This window comes from Panthera tigris, chromosome E3 (assembly GCF_018350195.1).
Source record: "Panthera tigris isolate Pti1 chromosome E3, P.tigris_Pti1_mat1.1, whole genome shotgun sequence".
NCBI classification, from domain to species: domain Eukaryota; kingdom Metazoa; phylum Chordata; class Mammalia; order Carnivora; family Felidae; genus Panthera; species Panthera tigris.
This window is the reverse complement of record NC_056675.1, coordinates 17,128,313-17,142,301: the sequence shown is the minus strand read 5'-3', so window position 1 is coordinate 17,142,301 and position 13,989 is coordinate 17,128,313. Positions and strand designations below refer to the sequence as shown.

Below are 13,989 nucleotides of genomic sequence, written 5' to 3'. Positions count from 1 at the left end.
CATTCCCTGTAGCTTTTCATCAGTGTCCTGCAGGCCCTGTAGGGAGTGGGGACTTGTCTGTTAGATCTAGACTGACAGGGCTTTTATAACTATTTTTTTTCCAGAGCTTGAGAGAAAACTGGCCTACCCTGTTTACTGTCTCCGAGTGAAAAAGCACATCCAGGGGGAGGCCTCTGCAAACCTCAGACTGAGATGGTGGAGCCAGTTCCTCTACAGCAGTGTCTTAAGTTGAACCCATTGAATCATTTGGGGATTTTGTTTGCATGTGGATTCTGATTGTGTAGGTCCAAGTGGGGCATGGATTCTCTGGCAATGTTGATGTTGCTGGTTCAACTGCACACTCAGATCTATACCCTATAAAAACTTTTGCAGAGATTCCTTTTATGCTAGTTCATTGCACTTTCCACCTGTGAAGAGGAACTTGACATTGTGTGTAAAACATTCTACATAAATGGTGTTAGCTAGGAACTAAGCTAAATGTCATTCATAGAAGGTTGAGTCCAGCTTACAGAATTTTATTACAATTTTTATTTTATTTTGAAAAATTTTATGCTTTTTAGCTATTTAGTTTTGAGAGCATGAGTGAGCGAGGGGCAGAAGGAGAATCCTATGAGAGGGAGAGGGAGAAAGTGTGGAGCCATAAGTGGGGTGTGAGATCATGACCGGAACCGAAGTTGGATGCTTAACTGACTGAGCCACCCAGGCGCCCCTGTTCTTATTTTAAAACAACTATCCTGGGGATGGAATAACAGTCACGGTACTAGGTAGGGGTATATTCAGATCTGCAAGGGTGTAATACTGTGTTTCTTGTTTTCCTTTAAGCTTTTTTTTTTTTTTAAATGTTTTTATTATTTTTATTTTTGAAAGTGCACGAGATAGGGAGACCCAGAATCAAGCTGGTTCCAGGCTCTGAGCTGTCAGAACAGAGCCCGACATGGGGCTTGAACCCACCGACCATGAGATCATGACCTGGGCTAAAGTCAGACCCTTAACCGATTGAGCCACCCAGGTGCTCCTAAGATCTTTTAAATAATCTACACCCAGTGTGGGGTTTGAACTTAAAAGTCCTGAGATCGAGATTCACGTGTTCTGCCAACTGAGCCAGCTAGGCGTCTCTGTTCTTTTTTCAGTCTTGGGATGCTTGGAGATTAAAGCAAAAGTTGATTGTTTCCGGTGCTATTTATGTTAAGTCATTGGGTAGCTTAGGAACAAAAACATCCTTTTTTAATTTTTAAAAATGTTTTATTTTTGGGAGAGCATGTTCGAGGGAGGGGGGGAGAGGGAGACCCAGAATCTGAAGCACAGAGCTGAAATTGGATGCTTAACCGACTGAGCCACTCCAGGAACCAAAACACTCCAGTGGAGATCTTTGCTAATGCTAATTTGTACTAACTGTGGGCCAGTTACTGTTCCATTCCTATATCCCTATTTGAGAGATGGGGATGCTGAGGCACAAACTGGCCTAAAGTCTCATAACTTGATATGAAGTGGAACAGGGGTTTGAGTTTATGTCCTTTGGCTGTAGAACTTGTGTCTTTGACTACTATGTTGTACCGTGCTTAAAGACTTCAGGCAGGGGGTGCCTTGGGTGCCTCAGTTGGTTAGGCGGCAGATTCTTGATCTCGGCCTAGGTCATGACCTCGTGGTTTACAAGTTCGAGCCCCAAACTGAGCTGTACCTGAGACCATGGAGTCTGCTTGGGATTCTGTCTCCCTCTCTGCCATTCCCCACCTCAAAAGTAAGTATTAAAAGCATTAAAAAACAAGACTTAAGGCAGGATTCAGTTCTCCCATGCTTCTCCCTGGCACCCCAAGGGGAAAAAAAGCTCTGGAGAAATTTTGACTTCAGGAGCAGTTTCTTACAACCATTTCTTTTGTCTCAGGCTTGCAGTTTTTTTTCTTTTTACTATTTGAGTAGAGAGCAAGTGTGGGGGAGGGGAGGGAGAGAATCCCAAGCAGACTCAAGTCCACACACAACCCCACACAGGGCTCAAACTCAAACCGTGAGGTTATGACCTGAGCTGAAAACCAAAAGTTGGTCACTTAACTGAACCACGTAGGCACCCCTGTGCTAGTTTTTGTAACTTGTTTTTAAGGATCTCTGTTGTGCAAGCAAATGCTACCTATGCTCCCATCTGCTGAGACTCCTTAGGTTCATGTGGAGTTTAGAACAAACCCTCTAGAGATAAGCTACCATTTATTACTTCCTGTATGCAAGGCACTTGTTGGAAAGGTGTCTTTTTTATGGGGGGGTAAGTCTAATGGGAGGATCTTATGTAAGAACAAACTAACATGGTTTGCTTTACCATAGTGACATGGAAGAGCTACTGGGACGCAGACAAAGGCATGCCTGTGGGCATGCTAGGACAGGTAGAAGTTTCAAGGTGTTATAGTTAAGGGACCAGCGTGTTCTGGGGATTGGGGTGAGCAAATAAGTATTTTTGGGATCATGGGATATGTGAAAGGGAGATAGAGGTTGGATGGAGTCTTGAAGGGCCAGGCTGGAAGAGTTTAGGTGTCCTAATGTTAGAAGTGAAGCCATTGTCTCCATGATCAGTTTTAATCATTCCAGCCCTTGAAGGTAGACTAGAGGTAGAGAGCCTGTCGCAGGTGAGATGTTAGGCATAAGCCAGGTGGCAGCAGTGAGGTTGAGAAAGAAGGCGGTTGGATGGATGTAAGTTAGTCTTGGATGTTAGTCTTTTTTTTTTTTTTTTTTTTTTTTTTTAACGTAGTCTCCATGCCCAACATAGGGCTTGAACTCATTACCTTGAGATCAAGAGTCGCATGCTCCAATGACTGAGCCAGCCTTGCACACCTGGGTGTTAGTCTTGGAAGAGCTAGTAGCATCAAGCAAGACTAAATCTGGACTTTTATGGAACATGCTAGGATTTCTTGTTTTTTTACGCTGATACCACCTTATGTCAAGATCCAGGGATGGTGAAAGGAAGACCACTTCAGTTTGAACATGGTGAGGTCCTTGCAGAACATAAGTGAACACATCTCAGGGTTGAGTATGGAATGGGGACCATTAACATTTATTGTATGGGGTAGCTGGCTTAAGAATGATGAGCCCACAGGAAACAGTGTTAGGGCTGATTGCTGCTTTGGGAAAACTCTGCCCTTCTGGAGTCCCAAGTAGCATTAGGAACAGTCAGTCCCATGTGACTGGGTGGCCCTGACAGAGGCCACATCTTAGCTTGGTAGCTTCTTATAGCCAACTATGTACTTGCTTTCTCTTGTTGCTCTGGTGATCCAGTAGATCAGGATAGGGACATGTTAATACAGACTGTTCAGGATATTGTGCACACACCTCTGAGGGAGTTCTTGTGTCCTCTAGGTGAGGGTATTCAGAGTGAAGTCTGCACAGCTTTTCATTGTGAACTCGTGTATCATTGTGAGTGGTACAGAAGCAGCCACATTGTACCCGCATATCTGGATCCTGTGTCTGATGATCTAACCCCTAAGAATGGGATACTGGGCTGGTGTGCCAGCCTGTTGTTGTGCTTAACCTCCCCCATCCTGTCTCAAAGCCAGAATTTGGGTGCAATGTGTACTTAGGGTGTAGTTCTAGGATCCTGGTTCCCTGACAGCCTTTGAAGAAGGCTCCTTAAGTGCGGTTTCCTAGAGAAAAATATATGTTCCTCTGTAGGCAAAAATTCAATGAAGAGAAGAAATGGCTACTAGAACTCACTTCCAAAGTCTTGCTTTTGTGGTTGGCATGTTTTCTGGGCAAAGTGTAATCTTTAACCCCTTCCTCCAAGGTGGGGAGGGAACAGAGGGGGCAATTAAGCCTGCTGAAGGCCGTGCCAGTCCCAGAAGGAACCCTAGAATTATGCTTGATTTCTTGTGCTCTTCTGTTTTTTTTTTTTTTAAATGTTTATTTTTGAGAGAGAGAGTGCCTGAGTGTGTGTGTGCAGGGGAGGGGCAGACAGAAGGAGACAGAATCCTAAGCAGGCTTCATGCAGTCAGTGCAGAGTAACATGGGGCTCAAAACTCATGAACTGTAAGATCGTTACCTGAGCCAAAATCAAGAGTTAGATGCTTAACTGAGTCACCCAGGTGCCCCATTCTATCCTGTTTAGAGGATACTCTATCTCTGCCCTTGTAAAGTGCTCTAATTTTACAGTATTTTTTTCCCCAAAGGAAAACATGAAAGAAGCTATTGTAGGCTAGTCTGCTGATAAATGTCTCTGACAAGGCCAACCCGTTTCAGTTCCAGACCCTTTGTACACACCTCTCTTAACTTTTAGACCTTGGCTGCAGGGCTAACTATGACCTCAAGGACAGACTCTGAAGAGCACTGGAGGAGCTACCAAATGGTAAATGAGGGGGTATTTCATGGTGACTGAGGCAGGAAGGATGAAGTGTTTGGGGAGCCGGCTGCCCTAGGAACAGGCCTTCACTTGGCCTCTGTGGCATTTATAAAGTAGCTTAGCTCTGCATGTACCTTCAGGCTGGGAGTAGGAAAAACACACAAGTACGAGCTGGATTTTCCTCTATTATGCATAAGAAAAATCATATGGGGTAAGTTGGCTGGAACTGCCAGGGGTTGTACATGGGGCCACTGCTGGCGAAGATACCTCAGCTTTGCTCCAGGTCAAGCACCAGGTAGGGCTGGGTGTCCCTCAGAGCCTGAAGGAGCAGATCTTTGCAGGTCACGTTCCAGGCTGGAGTGAAGCTGAAGAGTTTCCTCATCTTCAGTGCATTGGTGGGCTCTGCTCGCACTGCCTGGTACAGCTCCTCTGTCAGGACCTTTCCGTACAGGGCATCCAGCACCCCGTCCACATCTGTGACCCGTGTGATAAGGGCCATCCGGTGCTGGTCCACAAAGTGCATTGCTGGGGGCAGGATGGAGGAAAAAAGATGAGCCAGTTCCCAGGGCAGATACTGGGGCCTGTTTTGTTGATCTCTCCCTCCCCTGAACCCCCTCCCACCAGAGGTGGCCAAAGGGGCATGTAGGTGAGTGGGAAGGGTAGGGCCCAGCCTTCTTCAGTGTTCCTGGCTGTGGGATACAGCTGCAGGCCTGCAGGGGTGGGGTGTGTGGTGGGGTGTGGCTGAAAAGGTTGGGTGTGGAGGCCTCACCTGGCTTGGCTGCCTTCAGGTGAGAATCCTGGATCCCAGCAGGTGCGGCTGCCTGGTCTGTAAGGAAATTAGTCAAGTGGTCCCCTTTGCCTCCTACCTTATCTCCAGTCTCTGGCAGGGGCCCCTTGGTCAAGAAGCCAAGATCAGGGCCAAGCACAGGTCGTCAGGAGGAGGAGTTTTTGCAATTTTAGTCCGTAGGAGGAACAGAAAGCGAAAGAACCCAAAGGGGCAAACGTTCGAGTGGGGTGGTGTAGTGTGGGCATGTAGGAGGCCCAGCGATTGGGGCCCCTCCAGAGCGTGGAGGGAGAGTGCTCACCTTTGCGCGTGATCTGCTGCAGCCGCTCTGATAGCTCTTTCATGCCAATGTCGCGCAGCACAAGCGCCGTGAGCTCTGCGCCGTACTCTTCCAGATAGGAAGAGACCAGCTTGTCTGTGAGGTCCATGGCGTCCATGGACAGCAGGGGCCCCCGCGGGATGCGCCCATAGCCTTCGCGCAGGGGCACTGAAAGCAGCTTCAGCTTGAACTTCTTGAACTCCTCTGCGGTCAGGTTCTCCAGTGCGTCCAGGATGGCGTCGCGAGTGCACCCCATGGCTCCCGGGTCCCCTGCTGCAGTCGCTCTCCTGGATTGTCTGCGGACCAGGAAGTCTGCTCCGGGGCGGGACCTGGAACTCCCCGCCTTCTCCCAATAACCGCCTTTGCCCCAGCCCGATACCCTGGGGCACAGAGTGCCGGACTACCCCATTGGTTCCTACACACCAAGGCCTGCAGACTGTAGCCTGGCCATTGGGGGGCGTCAGGATCGCATCCTCCAGCTGATTCGCGAGGTGAGACCCCGGAGACTGGCAAAGAGAGGGGCTCATGGGGTAGCGCCTGCATCTCCAGGTTTGCAGTAGCTAGCACCGACCAGGAACCTGGGTTTTTGAAGCACCAAGTCTTAGAATCTTGGAATTCTAGAACGCTAAAATCTCCACGTTTCCCTGAATCTTAACATCCTCTCTTACGTGTCATAGAATCTTTAGAATCATAGAACCCTAACATCCAGAACCATGTAGCTTACCAAATCCCACATGCTGGGGAGAAATGAGATGTAAAAAAAGGGGTAGAGAATAGCTGTGTGTGCTTTTTCTGTATGTGCCTCAGTTTCCTTATCTGTAAAATGGGATAACACGCATCCACTTAGTAAGTATTCCAGCGTAACATGGGCTACCTGATGCCCTCTCAAACCTTGCCAAATGCTGGGGCAGCCAGGATTTGGTCTCAGGAGCTGAATTTCTAGGGAAGTGATGATGAGACACTTGTGATGAATAGTTGAGAAAATTCATGAGGGAAAGTCCTAGGTGGAGAGCCACTCTGGGCCCAGGGGGCTTGATCTAGAAGAGCAAATGAAAGGTGGCATGGATAGGCATTGGAGCCCAAGCTATGCCCCAAATCTTTAAGTTGCCTTTACTGTGTCTGGGAAGGCCCTTCTGGTCTGGTGCCCGCAGACCTCACTAGCCTTGTCTTGTGTCACACCCTGCTCTCCCTCCATCTCTGAGTTTCAACCGTATTGGCCCCTCAGTTCTTCAAATGTGCCAGACTCCTTTGCTTCTACAAGCCTTTCATGTGTTGTTCCCTGTCTCTGGAAGTCTTTCTTCACTCTTTGCCTTATAAATTCTTGAGACTTTAGGACTCCAGTTAAATGTCACTTCCTCTGGAAGGCCAGGTTTGGAATCCCTCCCAGACTAGTTCATAACACCTGCTCTCATAGCAATTGTGACTAAATTGTAATTATGTGGATTTGTTTAGCATCAGTCTTCTTTGCCAGTCTGTAAATCATGCTTGTGCAGACACTTATATCCACAGCGTCTAAGACAGCGCTTGGCCTATGATGGTTGTTCGATAAATCTTTGTGGAATCAGTAATGAATGAAGGGCCTTGTGGCTAAAAGGAGGATACTGGTAACTGGAGGGTGTGCTTTGCATCTAAATGTTCAAAGGGAGGCAGCTGCTAGGAGCTAAAAGACCATGGACTTGAAGCTGTACAGTTCCTAGTTTGAATCCTGGCTCTCCTTCTTAGGTGGATGTTGGAATCCTTCATTTTTCCATTTCAATTGGGTTGTAACAATCACCTTTCCTTTTACTGATGTGACCCTGACATGTACATTTATTCATTTATTGGACATCCATCTCCCCATCAGAATGTGAGCTCAGTGAGGTCAGGGACCTTGTCTGTCTTGTTCATTGCCGAATCCCCAGCATCAAGAGTACCTAGTAGACGCTCAGTGATGACTCGCTGAATGAAGGGATAAATGAGGCCATTGTTACCTGCAACACGTTGTGTTCAAGACCTTCCAGCACAGTAGCAGGGTCCATTCTCCATCCTTGTGCATGTTGCACTCACATGGTCTGGGTGTATTATGTGCCATTATTATGTGCCATGGCTGGCACTTGTGGCCCAATAGCCAGTGTTCCTTGGCTGATGGCTGTTTATTTTATTTATTGTATTGTATTTTTTAAATATTTATTTTTGAGAGAGAGAGAGAGGGAGATAGAGTGTTAATGGGGGAGGGGCAGAGGGAGAGGGAGACACAGAATCTGAAGCAGGCTCCAGGCTTCGAGTGGTCAGCACAGAACCCGACCTGAAGCTAGAACCCATAAGCCACGAGATCATGACCTGAAGTCAGATGCTTAAATGACTGAACCACTCAGTTGCCCCTATTTTTTATTTTTTAAAGTTTAATTTTATTTATTTTGAGAGAGAGAGAGAGAGAGAGAGAGAGAGAGAGAGAGAGAGGAAGTGAGCAAAGTGAGCAGGGGACGGGCAGAGAGAGGGAGAGAGACAATCCCAAGCAGGTTCCTCAATGCAGCATGGGGCTCCATCTCACGAGTAGTGAGGTCATGACCTGAGTCAAAATCAAGAGTCTGACTGAGCCACCTGACTTATGGCTGTTTATTATTGTTCTTCCTCACTGGTCTTTATCTTTTCAGAATATCCAACTCATTTTTAAAAAATGTTTATTTTGAGAGTACGAGCATGGGAGAGAGTGGGGGAGGGGCAGATAGAGGGAGAGAGAGAATCCCAAACAGGCACCATGCTCAATGAGGAGCCCTATTTGGGGCTTGATCTCAGGACTGTGAGATCATGACCTGAGTTGAAATCAAGAGTCAGAGTTGGAGGCTTGACCGACTGAGTTACCTAGGCGCCCCTCCAACTCATTTTGTACACTGTGGCCCAAAGGCTACATCTTCCCAGCCTACACACTGATCTTACCCCTCTTGCTCAGAACTCTGTGACTCCCTAGTGTCCTCAGAATCAAGTCCAAGCTCCTCAGCTTGGCCTTCAAGGCCCTTGCTAACCTCCTCAGCTGTACCTTCTATCTTTTTGGCCTCTGGACTTCTCTCCACATGCAGCACCTGTTCTCTGCTTGGCCTCTTTTCCCATCTGGTCTGCTTGATGAGTTCCTGCTTGTCCCAACATTCATCAGTAGTCACTTTTTCAAAGAAATAATAAAATTTTGAGAACCGCTTTAGGTTGTGATCATACGTTATTTCTTTTTTTTTTTTTTTTTTTTTTAATTTTTTTTTTCAACATTTTTTATTTATTTTTGGGACAGAGAGAGACAGAGCATGAACGGGGGAGGGGCAGAGAGAGAGGGAGACACAGAATCGGAAACAGGCTCCAGGCTCCAGGCTCCGAGCCATCAGCCCAGAGCCTGACGCGGGGCTCGAACTCACGGACCGCGAGATCGTGACCTGGCTGAAGTCGGACGCTTAACCGACTGCGCCACCCAGGTGCCCCATCATCATACGTTATTTCTAATCCTGACAACAATCCCCTTGGGACAGGGGCTAGTAGCTCCATTTTACAGGTGAGAAGACTGAAGCTCAGAGAGGTCGAAGGACTTGCCCAAAGTCATATAGCTGAGGGGATCATATAGCTTGTCTGTCTAGCTTCTGAATTTGTCCTCTGTCTACTCTTCCCTGTTTTTTCTGTCGTCTCTGCACAAAACTAATTATTCCTTTACGTATCTGCAGGATGCCTTTATGATGCCTTTATCATACAGTGTGTCTGTTCACTCTGTTTTTCCACCAGAGTGAGAGCTCCTTGAGGACCCTCTGTGGTCCCTGGTACCTACCACAGGGCTTGGCATAGTTCTAGCCATTATACGCTTTTATAGAATGACAAAAGAATTCTGGAATCTAGAATCATAGAAACCTGCTCCTTTCACATTTGTTAGAATCTTTAATGCTTTGGATTTTTGAACCATGGAATTTTAAAAACGATTGCCTGATTCAACCCCTACATAGAGCAGGGATCCTCTTGACCACATGGCCATTTGACTGTATCTCTTAAACCCCTGTTTGGATGGGATGGCCTTGGCTTTAAGTAAACTTAATGTAACATATTCCTTTTTTTTTTTTTAGTGTTTATTTTATTTTTGAGAGAGAGAGTGCGCAGGTGAGCCCAGGGATGGGGAGGGGCAGATAGAGAGGGACACAGAGGATCCGAAGCAGGCTCTGCGTTGACAGCAGAGAGAGCCCCATGCAGGGCTCAGACTCATGAACCTTGAGATCATGACCTGAGCTGAAGTCAGACCTTAACTGACTGAGCCACCCAGGTGCCCCCTCCATGTAACATATTTCAATGGAAACTGTGTGGCTGCAGGAAATTGCTTCTGGGGGAGTATGAGTTGTGACTAGGAGTAGAGGGTGGGCTTCTCACAACTGGCTTTTTTGGAGGTGATCAGATTGAGGATGTGTGTCATGGTGGTGTGACATTTTGTCCTTCCCTTGTTCCTACATGTGACTACCCAGGACCCTTTTGAGCCCAGCTTGTTCTTGGTGTCCAACCCCAGTCATGTTTTTGCTTGCACACACATTCTGACTGGGACACAGAAGATCCAGGCTGTGATTTTCACCCAACGTCTCAGAGCAAGTGTTAGCCTTTTGGTGTGATGTCATAGGGAAGGAGAGGAGGGGCTGGAAAAACAACTAGCCTTTTGGTGTGATGTCATAGGGAAGGAGAGGAGGGGCTGGAAAAACAACTATTCCTCTCCTAGAACTGGAAGTCTCGCTCCTTCCAGTGGTTTCAGGCTGGAGCTCAGTGAGAATAAGGACACTTTTTGGCAGGTGGATGTGAACTCAGAAAGGAACAAAGTTTTTGGAGAATCTATTTTACTCTAAGATGTATTAAGCATCTACTAGATGTACAACCACATGGTAAGTGCTGGTGGGAGGCAGTAATAATTGTAATAACAACTTCCATTCTTTGGAATTTACTATGTTCTAGGCATTGTGCTAAGCACTTAACATACATGATATCATTTAAACCTCCAAACAGTCCTGTGAGCTGTGTATATTTATCCTGCTTTACGGAGGAGAAAACTGAATTTTTCAGAGTAGTCACTTTTTCCAAGAAATAATAAAATTTAAGAAATTAATTTTTTAATTTAGAAATTTTAATTAAGAAATTAATTAATTAAAATTTAAGAATTAAGAAATAATAAAATTACTCTGGAAGCTGACAGTGGTAGTAAACGAGGAAACACAGATTGAACCATCTGACCCATAGGCCCAAATTCCAACCACCTAAAAGTCCTAAAAGTCTCACTCTCCTCAAAAATTGATAAATGGCTTGGAGAGATTATGTATATGGAAATTTATTCCTCCTTTGGACTGTCCACAAATATGGAGGGCAGATGTTATAATAATGATATTAACTTCCTCCTTTTTGCAGAAAGCTCTAGAACTAGTACATTCAAAAGATAGTGGAATAGTGGGAAAAGCAGGAAATGAGTGGTGTCAGACCCACTCAGATTCAATTCCCAGATCCTCTCTTAGCTGTGTGACTTAGGGAGGTCACAGCCCTTCTCTGAGGTCTGCGATCTGTAACATTAATGCATTCACCTCATCAGCCCATAGGGAATCAGGACCCTGAAGTAGGGCAATGACCTGGCCAGGGTCCCCCACGGAGATAAAGGCAGAGCCTACTTGTCAGGGTGATTTCCATCTGGGGAGGTGAGGAATAGGTGAGGATTTCTCTGGGAAGCCATGATAATCTCTTCTCCCTCAATACCTCCTTTTCTGGGGGAAGTGCTCAAAGAGAGCTCTGAGCTTTGATCTCTGGCAGGAAAGAACCTCCAGGTCTTACCTCAGGCCCACCCTTGCCCCCTGGACTAGAGCCAGAGCTATTGGTACTGGTAAGGTGCCTCCTGGGTGTGCTCCCCCCCCCCCCCCCCCCCCCCAACAAAAGTGACCTTTGATTGCTGGAACCAGATTGCTTCTTCTGCAGCCAGAAGGACCATAGACTGCTAGAACATTATTAATCTTGTGCCTCATTGCCTCCTTGTAAAATAGGAACAATGCTGGGGTGTTGCAAGGTTATAAATGAAGTTATGAGGTTATAAATGGATTAAGAATGGTAAAGTACTTGGAACAGGCCTGGCACATGGTAGGTGATTTTGTCATTTTTTTTTTTTAATTTATTTTTTAAAATTTACATCCAAGTTAGTTAGCATATAGTGCAACAATGATTTCAGGAGTGGATTCCTTACTGCCCCTTACCCATTTAGCCCACCCCCTTTCCCACAACCTCCCCAGTAACCCTTTGTTTGTTCTCCATATTTAAGAGTCTCTTATGTTTTGTCCCCTCCCTGTTTTTATATTATTTTTGCTTCCCTTCCCTTATATTCATCTGTTTTGTATCTTAAAGTCCTCACATGAGTGAAGTCATATGATATTTGTCTTTCTCTGACTAATTTCGCTTAGCACAATACCCTCCAGTTCCATCCATATAGTTGCAAATGGCGTGATTTTGTCATTGTTAAGGTTTCTGAGCCTCACTTCCCCCAGTCTCTGGAGTAGGGATGATGTTATTGGCCTTACAGTGTTGTAGGGAAGATTCATTGGAATACTTAGTAATAATAATTGTAATATCAATAGCCAATGTTTACTGAACATTTCCTATGGGCCTGACATCGTTCTGAGCGCTTTATATGAATTAGCTTGTTGAATCTTCATAACAATCCAAGAGTCTTAATAAAAATCCTTACATGATTCCCATTTTATAAATGAGAAAATCAGGTTAAATGACTTGCCCAAAGTCACATGAGGAAAGAGCAGAGTCAAGATTTGAGCCTGGTGGTGGCAGTCACTGCCTCCTAAGCCCCTGGGTGCCAGCATACTGTCCCTGGCGTTTTAATATAATATCTGGTTTAATCCTCATAACAACCCTACAGGGATGGTATTATTATCCTATGTATCCTTACATTGTGGCTGAAGGTGTTGGAGCCCAGAGAGGCAGGCGATCTTCCTGGGGACGCCCAGCATGAGTCTGTGATATCAGCATTCAGGACCTGCTTCTGCTCTGGCCCTGATTGGGGGATTTCTGCCTTCTTTCTGCATTTATCCAATACAAGGAGGTCTTACCTCCGATGGCATTTATGACTTCAGCTATTGGGAAGCTCCCCCTTAGGGCAAGCTGAAATCTGTCCCCTCTGAGCTCTGGGCCCCAGGGACCTCACAGAGCTTCTTAGGGTTAGCCATACAAGTCCTTACTTCTTCCTCCTCTAGATATTGTTTGTTCCTGGCCCCTTCTTATCCTCCAAACTGCTGTAGACAACCAATGTGTACATTGTCAAATCTGGCCCATTTATGAAGAGGGATTGAGTTGACTGTCCTCCTTGTCCTGGGCACCAACTCCTATTGACCAAAACCTTTAGCCTCAGCCTGGCAGTGTTGAAAACTCCAGGTGAGATCTATATTCAGTATGTTGACTTTTTATTTTTATTTTTGAGAAACAGACAGAGTGTGAATGGGGGAGGGGGAGAGAGAGAGGGAGACCCAGAATCTGAAGCAGGCCCCAGGCTCTGAGCTGTCAACACAGAGCCGGATGCAGGGCTTGAACTCACGAGCTGAGTGATCATGACCTGAGCCAGAGTCGAATACCTAACCGACTGAGCCATGCAGGGGCCTCTTGACTTTTGAGTGGAAGTAAAGTGGTTTGTGGTTTTAGAGACCAGCTCCAGATATGCTCTTGTTCCACCCCCCCCTCCCCCCCTGCCCCTGTTTGGGGAAATCAAACTTCCCTGGGTTTCTCAGCATTCTCATAAAAAGCCCTGGTAGCTTCTTGAGACTTTTCAATACCCTGAGGGTAAAATCTGTAGTCATCTGTGTAGTCAATTGCTATGATCCAAAAGATAATAAAACTTATCTCTTTCTGAGAGGCCTAAATGATTATAGCCTGTATAATGTTCCTAGGTTAAGCCTCTGAGGTGCCAGGAAGCCTGGGGTATGTTCCTAAGTGGGCCAGCATGTAACATGCAAGCACTTCAAGTATTCAAGAAAAAATGAGCCTCAGAGCTTGGAGACAAGTTCAAAGACTTGTCATATTTAAGGTTTACTTATGCTTTTGAGACTGCAATTCATTGTTTATCTGGACACTGCTTTGGGATTTAACAAATTATTAAAAGGAATGGGAGTTTCAGTTCATAAATAAAACTTTTGTAGGGTGACAAATACAAGAATGCCCTGCTTAAATAACAGAGTTCTTTTTTCTCCCTAAATTCTGCATTTTCCTAGGATTTTGATCAAGCACATAAGCACAAATCTATAGTTAATCAACAAGGCTTAATAAGATAATCTTTAATATTCATCTATTATAAGATCATTGAGATTATAGAGCTGTGCTATCCCATTTGATAGCCACTATAAACATGTGGCTCTTGAGCACCTGAAATGAGGCTATTCTGAAATGAGATTTGCCCTACGTGTAATATACACACTTGATTTCAAAGACTTAGTATGAAAAAGAGAATGTAAAATATTTCGTTAATTAATTTTTTTTAATGTTTATTTTTTGAGAGAGTGTGAGCGGGAAAGGTACAGAGAGAGAGGGGGGCACAGAATCTGAAGCAGTCTCCAGGCTCTG

At 45.7% G+C, this 13,989-nt stretch overlaps 1 protein-coding gene and 1 long non-coding RNA gene across 3 annotated transcripts; one reads left to right on the top strand and one right to left on the bottom strand.

The window, feature by feature from the left end:
- Positions 1–4,477: 4,477 nt before the first annotated feature.
- On the bottom strand, positions 4,478–5,953 carry LOC102965910 (apoptosis-associated speck-like protein containing a CARD). 2 transcript variants are annotated; one of them, XM_007092182.3, is made up of 3 exons: positions 5,398–5,945; positions 5,082–5,138; positions 4,478–4,837 (listed from the first exon to the last, which is right to left on the bottom strand). In XM_007092182.3, exons 1-3 carry the CDS (start codon positions 5,669–5,671, stop codon positions 4,581–4,583), a joined length of 588 nt encoding a protein of 195 aa, XP_007092244.1. In that variant the 5' UTR covers positions 5,672–5,945; the 3' UTR covers positions 4,478–4,580. The 2 variants fall into 2 exon arrangements, with proteins under 2 accessions (XP_007092244.1, XP_042827609.1); XM_042971675.1 differs by lacking the exon at positions 5,082–5,138 and having other exon boundaries at positions 5,398–5,953.
- A 4,106-nt stretch (positions 5,954–10,059) lies between these two features.
- LOC122234604 lies at positions 10,060–13,954 on the top strand. Its single transcript, XR_006212449.1, has 3 exons — positions 10,060–10,280; positions 11,418–11,511; positions 13,923–13,954. It is a non-coding gene; the product is annotated as an uncharacterized LOC122234604 (long non-coding RNA).
- The last annotated feature ends 35 nt before the right edge of the window (positions 13,955–13,989 follow it).